At 36.5% G+C, this 10,203-nt stretch overlaps 1 protein-coding gene across 1 annotated transcript; it reads right to left on the bottom strand.

The window, feature by feature from the left end:
* Positions 1-477: 477 nt before the first annotated feature.
* On the bottom strand, positions 478-10,203 carry LOC107092016 (progestin and adipoQ receptor family member 3-like). Its single transcript, XM_015386286.1, has 7 exons — positions 10,026-10,203; positions 9,504-9,730; positions 8,398-8,560; positions 6,414-6,569; positions 6,136-6,333; positions 5,965-6,055; positions 478-3,026 (listed from the first exon to the last, which is right to left on the bottom strand). The coding sequence occupies exons 2-7, from the start codon at positions 9,692-9,694 to the stop codon at positions 2,884-2,886; spliced, it is 942 nt and encodes a 313-aa protein (XP_015241772.1). The 5' UTR covers positions 9,695-9,730; positions 10,026-10,203; the 3' UTR covers positions 478-2,883.

Here is a 10,203-nt window from a genome sequence, read left to right as displayed (position 1 = left end):
TAAGCATCCCATCTCATTGGTCAGCGCTTTTTAAAAATCATAATACTAGTAACCACAAGGAAAAATAACAAAAACAAAAAGACAGAACATTCAAGAAAAAATAGGCAGTTTAAGGGGAAATAATAATTTAATTCTGCAGCTGGCAATGTGTTGTCACCGCTGCTTTCTGGGGCATTTCAAAGTGCACTCAACTTTTTTTTTTGTTTTAATAAATACAAGTGAATCAAAACATTTTAATAATTGTTCTGCCCAATGAGAAACAGTGATAATACAGTACAGTTACTCAAATAAGGCAAACAAACCCAAATGTGCAAAAACAAACATTTTATGCTAGTTATAACAAAGGGTCTCCTGTTGTGCAAGAAGTAGGTAGTTTCCATTTTTCACTGGCCTTATCCAAGCAGCATAGAAAAACAAAACTTTATAAAGAGGAAACTGTGCAGAAGCTGTGAATAAATAGAAGTATTGTTTTTTTTTAAGAAAGGTTTAACGTTTGGGATTTTTAAATACCAAATCTATTAAAATTATTAATTACAAATTGGTCCATTATTACCACACTTTGTCTTAAATTAGCTAAAAGCAAAGCAGCTGTATTTGCCATCTCAATTTACACTGCAGGTAAACACAGAAATTTGCTGCTGAAAACTAAGATAATTCATTTGAACATCTTTCCTCGGGTATGCAGTAAATCTGCAGGATGTATTTATTTTATCAAAGCCACATTTTGAAGATGTAATTGATATTAGAATCACAAGAAGGTCCCTTAAACCCTGGCAGTAGTTTCAACACTGGTGGGCGAAGTCGTCGAAGTTACCTTTTATTGATAAACTTGTGAAGAAATCGAAACTTTAATTGGGTTTCTTCTTTCGTAATAAGTTTTTTTTTCTTTTGGAGTAAAAAAAGCGCCTCGTCTCTGCCAATTTTTAATCGGTCTTAGATTATGGTGACCTTTTTTTATAAGAATGCTACTTTCTCATGTCTTCAAATCTTGGACTGTTTACCATGCTTCATTAAGGTTCATCACAAACTGTAAACCGTGACACATCACTGTGAGCTGTACTCTTGAATGGGATGACCTTCTGTCTCTATGAGAAGGCAGTGTCATTGCTACTCTTTTATTTATAAGGCCCTTCTTGGATCACTGTCCTCTTACATTCATACTTTATTTATACAGAAAAGCAGGGCCTCTTATTCCCTTAGATCCAAATGATCAGCTGTTGCTCACTGCTCCTTTTGCCCACACAGATCTAGGGAAGAAAAATCCCTCATCTATGCAGCTCCTTGTGTGTGGAATGTTTTACAAACAGACTAGAAGCTGACTGAGTTTTTATCCTTAAATGCTTTACAGTTGAAAATGAAAGAATTTGAAACGGCTTAAATTATCTGTCATTGTTTTTCATCATATGTTTTTTATGTACCTGTCATTTCATTTAATGCATTTCGGTTCAGTATGTAACTTTGCTGCCTCTTGGCCAAGACTCCCTTCAAAAAAAGGTTTTTAACCTCAAGGATTTTTTCCCCCTGGTTAAATAAAGTTTAATAATAATTAGCAGATATTTTGGATTTTGATTAGGATGCATCTGGTGTATAGTTTACTTCAGCAGTCAAATATCAAACTGACACCCCCACAATCCACCAGAGAGTAAAACTTACAGTAAGGTTGGCAGTCAGCATATTTCTGTGATTACTGTATATATGTAAATGAGTCACAAAACTACAGCCTCGCAGGATTACACTCGTTTACCTTTCTAATCTGTCATTTCAGCAATCCTTTTTCAACTCTGACCAATCTTAAAACCAATTCTTTGGAGCTTAAAAATCATACTCGGAAAGATGGATGACTAAGGTGCCTGGAAAAACATTAGACAATTGCACATAAAGTGCTAACATGCTTTGAAAAAAAAAAAAAAACTGTTCAATTCCTATATTATTCAATATGATTAGTTGCTAAAGGTCTATTTCATTCAGTCCTTCATGCACAAAAAAATCATATTACATATTACATCATTACACACTTGGTGGTAGAGGATAAAGAAAATGAACACTTGTTTACTGGAGGAACAATGTAAACCCAGTAATTCTCTAATGCTAACAGGCTTCTCTCCACATGTCGTCCTTTATTGCCTAAGTGTGATAATTCATTCTGATTTCTTCCTTATAGCTGCATTTTGAAACAAAAATAATGAATAAATCTGAAAAAATGTGAAGCTAAATGAAAACCTATATGATAGCATCAAAGGCTGGTTTGATTATCGGTGAGAGTAGGAAGATTGGGGTCTCTGTGCTCTGGGATTGGCTCTGCTGCTCAAGATTTAGCCTGAGAGGGTAGCTTCAAGTATAAAAATATTAATTTTAACTAAAGCAATGGTTTTGGATTTAATGCCATCACTGCTGATTTCCTTTTCCATGAGAGAAACTGAACAAAAAGAAGCACTAAACGGAAAAAAAGTTCCCACAAGTTTGAGTACATCCAACAGCACATCCTGTCTATTCCTATTTGTATCTGCTCACTACCCTTTTTTTAAAAAAATAACACTTATAAAAACAACAGTATTCATTTCATACAGATAGATTAAAATAATGCATAAGGAAAAAAGGCAGATTTCATGCAGGCAACCATATTTGATCCAAATCAATCCCATTATCTGAATGCCTCTGCACAATAAAATAAATAAAACAACCCAAGAATGATATCATTTCAAAATATTAGGTTAGTTTCTATAAAACATTGAACATTTCAGCTCCATGCATTGATAAGTTTTTTTTTTCCGTTTACTGTTCTAAAGCCACTGTGAGGGGACTCTGACAGCATGTAATAATAACCAGCGTCAGCATCACAGGCATCATGCGTTTACAGTATGTGATGCTTCAGCCTGGGTTCACTTATCTGCCGTTAGACCAGGTGAGACAGGGCCGGCTGTGTCTGAAGTCCATGATACCAACAGCCGTCTGATGCCACCAGTAAAACATCAGCACCACCAGTATGTGCCACAGCTGGTGGCTGGCGCCGATATAGTTCACCTGACCTGGAGGGAAAAAGGAAGAAAACATCTTCTAAAGACTGGAATTAAAAAAAATATATATATATATTAAGGCTGCAACTAACAATTATTTTGCAAATTGATTAATCTGGTGATAATTTTTTGACTAATTAATAATCGGATAGCAATATACTGTATTCCTTAGAGAACCCTTTAAAGCAGGTGAAACTAGAACTATATAAACTATATAGAACTATATAATATAATATAATAAAAGAGTTCTAGATAGAGCAGATTGAGGATGAAACGTTTTTTTTTTTTTTTTATTAAATGAAATATGTTTTTTTTTTTTACAATTTTGATATAATTACAGTGGGTTGTTTTGTCAGCTATAGGCTGTTTTAGAGTCTATACTCTAGTTAATAATTAATCAATTACTAAATTAGTTGGTCATTATTTTAATAATCAATTGATCATGATTAATCAGATTATCTTAAATCAATTAATACATCCATAAAGTTGAACTATAAATTATCTCCAGTTTATAAACTGTTATTAGAATATTAACAGATAAATTATGGTATAAGATCTGGTATGTTTACTTTCTAACAGATTTAAGTTGCTAGATCGCACTAAAGCTCTAGAATTGAATTCAACTTAATTTACAGATTTAAAGGCACTTGGCAGATTAGTTAATCTGATCAGATCATATTGGAAAGACTTCCTCTTTTATCATGATAGCTCTAATTAAAATCTAATTGAGTGTAATTAGAGAGTTTCAGCTAGTGATGTGTGACCATTGAGGATTAAAGATAAAGGTAATTAATTTACTACCTTCAGCCCCAGTTTTCTACTGCCGCCTACAGTGTTGGCTTTCAATGGAGCCACACCTAAAATACCAGGGCCATAAAAGGCTGTTTACTGATTTCTTTCTTTGGTAGATGCAGCTTTTGACAGTCAGGCACAGTGGATTAATGTGATCCTTTTTAAAACTGTTTTTCTTCTTTTATTTGATATTTCACCTTATTTCCTTTGCTGTAACTTTTAATTTTTTTTTTTTTATTATTATTCTTGTCTGTGTACCTGAACACTTTTATTTCCAATTTCTTCGACCACTGAAACCTGAATGTCTAACAATCTACCCTACTGATGCTGAGGGTGACATCCGATTTTTAACTTCCTTAATGTTTGTAGAGAAATTATTTGTAAGAAATCTGGACTGTATTTGATCTTTTGCTTAAAGAACGTTTTAAACATTTAACTTATAAAGACTCCATGTTTTCTCAACACTAAAGTTAAAACCTTATCTAATTTTATTTTACAAACCCACTGTTGTGTAGTCTAACCGAATGAACCGGATCTATGATTACACCCTAAAGGCCTAATTCTAATAAAACAGTTACAGGATTTGTTTCAACTAGTTGATAATAAGACACAAAAAACATCCTAATAAAAAATATGGGTTTATTTTGCTGTACAGTAGAGGCCCGGAGCTTTAAGAAGATTTACAGCACAGAGTTTGCAATATTGTTCTATGTTAAGCTGACCTGGAGCCTCTGGGTTTGAGGTTTATCTTTGCTGGAGGAGTCCATTGAAGGAGGCATTACAGCTAAAATAAAAGTAGTCTCTTTATTTTTATATTCCATAAAAAGTGCACCAGGCTAAGAAGTTTGCGTTTTATTTTCCTCTTTTCTGTCATCTAAACCCAAGCAGCTGAATGCTACCGAAACTGGTTCTGATGGATGTTCTCTTCCTGTTTTAGGGTAAAGGGCCTAAGAAGATGGCATTAAAATATACAACAAACCTGACAGCATTGTGTCTTTTTTTTTGTCTGCTAAAAAAAAAAAGGATGGTAGTTTTTATTTTACTCATTATAAAATTCATCAGATTTTGTTTATAACCTTGCATGATCTGGACCCGTTTGTTTTGCAAATTTTACAACAGATGACCTTTGGCACGAATTGGCACCATATAGTAATAAGACTCCATTCTCCTGAAACAAAATACAAGGAATACTTGAACGTTTATTGCATACTGCTTCTTAGGAAACAAAACCTTTGAAGTTTTTGTCCATTATTTCATAAACTGAGTTGAAACGACTCAGTCTGCCTTCTCTTTGTTGAATCAATACTTCTTGTTTCACAGAATGTGAAAGCAATACCTTAGAAAATATTTAATCCAAATTGTGATAATAGGAAGAATAGTTTGAAGCGTCACCTTGGTCAGATTTAAAAGGGGTGATAGAATGATTCTGTAGGGTATTTGGTGCTGGTCCTTAAAGTCTCTGAATAGGGTGTGTAACATTGGTTGGGCTGAAAATGGCATATTTGCTGTTCTTTGCACCCTAATGCAAGCCTGGTTAAAAGCCTCAGAATGAAACGACAGGTTTTCTTCCTTTTATGGTATGCTCATTAATATCTAGATGAGCTGTGCGCTGATTGGTTGGGTTACAACAAGCGAGGCGCCAAGCAAAGATGCGTCATAACAACAAGCACTCACTCACTTAAACATCAAATTGTTGATATGGTAGGGTGACCAGACGTCCTTTTTCCTTGACATGTCCTACTTTCACACCTAAAAAAATGTCCCGGGGGAATTTCAAATTCGCCCGGGATTTTGATCGACTACAGTGCATCATGTCAACCACAGGTCATTTCACCCACTGAACTATTGATATTCATCTATGACAATGTAAACTCAGTTTTGCATTCTATGACACATTGCAGAACTAAAATAAAAGCTAAGCTACAGAGACCCCTAGAGGTGATTTGAGAAAAACAAACATTTAAATTGAAAGAAATAAAAGGACCCATATCCAATTTTGAGTTTTGAAGTGAAATAATCCAGTATGGCTGAGTGCTTCTTACAAAGGCCGGTTATAGTTTTGAGAAATACATTTTACAATTTTAGGATCAGGTCATTGAAACACAAAAGTGTCAAACATGATGGAGATAAAGAAAAACAGGTGAAAAGTAAAGCTCACCAGGAAAATATCGCTCTGGTATTTTGGTGGCATAGAACAGGAACGCAGATCCAGCTATCAGGTACATTCCGATCACACGAGGCAGGAACAGCTTCAAATAGAACCGATTTAGACTTTTAATCCAAAGTGGGAGTTTCTTTGTTTCTACTAATGATGTTTTTCTTTTCTCACCTGCACAATATCAGATGCAAACCCTTCACTCAGCCAGATCCAGTGGCAGGCAGGAATCACCCCAATGCCTGCCACGCAACAGAAGATCGACATCCTAATAACCTTCCAGTCGTTGCTGAGGTAACGAGGATGGACCTGAGCGCAGAAGACGGCCAGGATCAAGGAGAGCACGGTCAGCAAGTAGACCTGCCGCCAGAACTGAGGGAGGGAAGAAAAAATTTTAAAAATACATCAAACTTAACAGCAAAAAAAAAAAAACAGAGATTGTCTGCACTCACAGCATTACAGTAGAAAGCGTAGAAGATCCCAGGAACATAACAGCCCAGGATGCCCACAGATATGCCGGCGTAATCCAGCGCCAGCCAGCGGCGGCAGGTCTTTTCTGAGCGGTGGCACGAGAACAGGTGGTAGCCCACTGAGCACAGCATGCAGACCTGCAGCAAAGAAAACAGGCACTCACACTGCTGGAAGGCATGTAGCTTCTCCTTCAAGCTCAACATTAAACATCAGTTTATTCATCTATGCAGAGAGCTGTTAAACAGGTATGCTGCCTTAATTAAACACAATATCACATTCAGTATTATTAGCAAATCTTTCTACAACAAGAACATTCAGTTTATCTAAGATGCTCATTCTAAGATGTACACTAAAGGGTAGAGATCTCTGTAATAGAAGCAGTCTAAACCAGCTAGTTAAGTCAGAGGTTTTTAGTTAAATTGAATTCTACACAAACTAGCAAAACACACAGCCACCAGTCAGCAGTTTATAGATTATAACTACTAAATGTCTACACACTCCTGTTAAATGCACAAACCTGCCACCACTGTGTTTAATCATAGGTAAGGTGTTTCTTTGTTTATGTGCAGTGTGTTTTGTGTCAAATGTACCATTAAAAAAATCAAATTAAAATTAACAAGATTATGGGATTATTTTAACCTGGCATTAATTCTTTGGAGGAAAAATCTCCTTTCTGTCTGCTTAGTTTAGACTAGAATCAAGCTCTGGTTTTTATATACTAGGGACGCACCACCGTGGAAATCCTTTTTAAAAATGATAATCGGTAGGAATGTTGTTATTAAGGCCTATAAGCAATAAAATACATTAAATATATGTCTCTACCGTTTCTAAACTTAAAAAAAGAGACTACGGCAGTGGAAATTCTGCTCCGTTTCTATTAAACACCCCTGAATCCTAGTCTTCGTCAGGATCCCATGCCCAAACCTGTACATCAGACCCAAAGCCCAACACAAGCTGAAAATAAATATTTTTATATTAAAGCAACTTTTACTGGAAGAGGCAACAAATGGCATAAATAATTTTACTAAGATCTAAACAGGGTTTAAACAGGAAGGAGGAACTCTAATTTAATGCTTTTTAATGCTCTTAGAAATAATTTTAATGCATTCAATAAGTACCCATTACTCTCATATATATATATATATATATATATATATATATATATATATATATATATATATATAGGCCAAATCCTTCGTAATCTTTACCATCGACAGGCTGCAGCCTTTTTATAAATGCCATGATAATCACATTGAATGAATTTTAATGCAAATGAAGGCCTTAATTTAAAAAAAATAATAATTAAATGACTTTTATTGATTTTTAATGACCCGCAGAAACCCTGTTAAATAGTCAATATTTAAAATTTGCAGCATGAATAACCATTGGTTTTTAGTTAAAAGCAATAGGCTCAAGCTAAACTTTAAAAGTGTGACTGGTGCTTTACTCAAGGTTGTCCTACTGTAAAACCGTCAAGCTTTCTTTTCTATAAGCAGACATAGAAAAGTACAAAGGAGAACGTTGAACACACCCACTGCCCGCTGAAGGATTTGCAAAGCTACTTTAACAAGTTATAATGACAGGGTGTGTAAAGTTACGCAACCAGGTCAGTGCAGCACCTTTTTGTTACATATCACCCCTCAAAACAGATTTGTTTTTGAGCTGAATTGTTCGTTATTTCAACAAAGGTTACCTTAAGTCTTATGTCCTAATTCAGCTGACATTCAAAAGGGCTGTGTACACCTCTGTCAATCCACTGTACCTCAACGTTCAATACACACCTGAATGCAGCTGACTGAATCGGCAGCAGGAAAAGTAATCCCACATTAATCAGTTTGTTCAACCAAAGGGGGAGAAACTGCGACACAAAAGCCCACCAACGGTGGACGGAAGAGAAGGCGCTTTGGTGTAATGAAGAAAACAACAAAAACACAGCTCAAATATACAGACAAAAGCAGCTTCTACCTGGAAGCAGAAGAGTCCTATAGCATAGATGACGTAGTCCTCCCTGTTTGCACCAGCAGCTGGTAATACTGAGGAGAGGTCATTGACCCCGAGAGAGAAAAAAAGGAGGAATCCAAGAAGGTGGCTCCAGATGTTCACAGTCTCATTAGATAGAATAAATATACTGCAAGAAGAACAAAGATCAAACATAACTGTAAGCATCAATGTAAATCAAAACAACCGGCTCTTTACAGATGATTTTACAGAACTAGGAGAAAATTTGTTTTATGCTTTGATATTAATGATCTAGAATAAAAAAATATTTTGACCACTAACCAAGATGCATGTTTATGCACTGCATTACATTCATTATTAGGTATGGGAATCGAAAACCGGTTCCTGTTCAGAACCGGTTCCGTGTGTTCCAATTCCATGGCACCGTTTGGCAGCTCGCTTCACGATTCTCTTAACGGTTCCAGGCAGCACCAGAGCTTGGCGCTGGGCAGCACGACTTACGTCACGTTTTTTACGCAAGTTACGCACATGGCATTCAGTAAGCAAGTACGACGTGACCAGGTGTAAGTCTAGGAAAGCAAAACAAACAAAAAAAATTGGTGTCCCATTGGGGAAAACGATGAGAAAGATGGCAACAAGGCGCTTTGCAATATCGATAAGCGAATCGATAAGGACTTGAATCCTTTCACAGCAAATCGTATCAATTCTCAACCCAATTCATTATGAATTGCATTCTTGATCACTGCTGCACTTTATGATTATGTTCATTTCATTTCACTGTTGTAAGCTGTTTGCATTGAAATTTCATTGTGTTTATATACAAAATGGTAATAAAGTGTGTCTAAATCATTGTCCTTTCTAGCTGCACTGAGGCAGAACACTGGATCCAGTCAATAGGGGATTAATAACAAATGTCTTTCTTTTTAATTTGTGTTTTAAAACAAAATAAGGTTGCTTTTAAGAAAGAGGTAATGATGTCTTAGATGTGTTAGAGAGATAATGGATGATCAGAACCTTTAGCATCCTGTCTGCTGAGTTCTGGTAAAACTGTAATATTTCTAGCTGCCTCTTTTGTGCTACTGAAGTCCTGTTTTCCCTGTGTTGCTGCTCACCTCTTCAGACAGAGTTTGGAGGTCAGGTGGGCCCTGTAGCCGTCTGTGATGTAGGGGTTTTCTTTGAGGAAGAGGGGGATTTGTTCGTAGGTGTACAGCCGGATCCTGTGTGGCAGCAGCACCGGCCAGTGCTGGTAGCTGCCCAGCTCTATGTAGTCGGTGGTTTTCAGCAGCTTCATCTTCAGCAGCATCTTGTTCCCCGGCTAAGCTAGCTGGGGACGTTAAGACTGCCGGTGGATAAAAAAAAAAAGGGGGGGGACAAAAGAAACACTTATCAATCTAACTGCAGCAGGCCAAAAGCAATCAATCAAAATACACAATAACAACCGCCCCCCTCAAATAAAATACAGTCTAAACGCTCGGGCTCGATGTTCTGATAATGTGTTTTAAAACCAGAAAAGCAAAACTGCCCAGCCTGTTTGTCAAACCGGTTTGTTTATGTCGCCTAGCAGGCTGAACCCCTATGCTAATGCTAATGCTAACAGGTAGTGAAACTTGCATAAAAATGAACCTGGAGCTCACCATTATGTGTCCTACCGCCCCCGAACTGTTATTTTAGCCATATCCCGACGGCTTTTAGGTTAGCTCGACGGTTAGCAAGAATCCCATTTTCGTACATTTATACAATTAATCACTAGGATACATGTAGAAACCCTAACAACACCAGCTTGATTTGATGGTAAATGTAAAAGCTTTAAAG

Source organism: Cyprinodon variegatus, unplaced genomic scaffold, assembly GCF_000732505.1.
Source record: "Cyprinodon variegatus isolate N-32 unplaced genomic scaffold, C_variegatus-1.0 Scaffold362, whole genome shotgun sequence".
NCBI classification, from domain to species: domain Eukaryota; kingdom Metazoa; phylum Chordata; class Actinopteri; order Cyprinodontiformes; family Cyprinodontidae; genus Cyprinodon; species Cyprinodon variegatus.
This window is presented reverse-complemented; position numbering and strand designations above follow the sequence as displayed.

Bases quoted from the DNA above. Each gene is read 5' to 3' on its own strand.
- LOC107092016 (XM_015386286.1), bottom strand. From the start codon at position 9,694: ATGCTGCTGAAGATGAAGCTGCTGAAAACCACCGACTACATAGAGCTG. The intron at 6,334-6,413 runs GTGAGTGCAGAC...TCCCTCCCTCAG, and splicing joins ACGCTTTCTACTGTAATGCT to TTCTGGCGGCAGGTCTACTT. The intron at 6,056-6,135 runs GTGAGAAAAGAA...TTCTATTTGAAG, and splicing joins TTGCATCTGATATTGTGCAG to CTGTTCCTGCCTCGTGTGAT.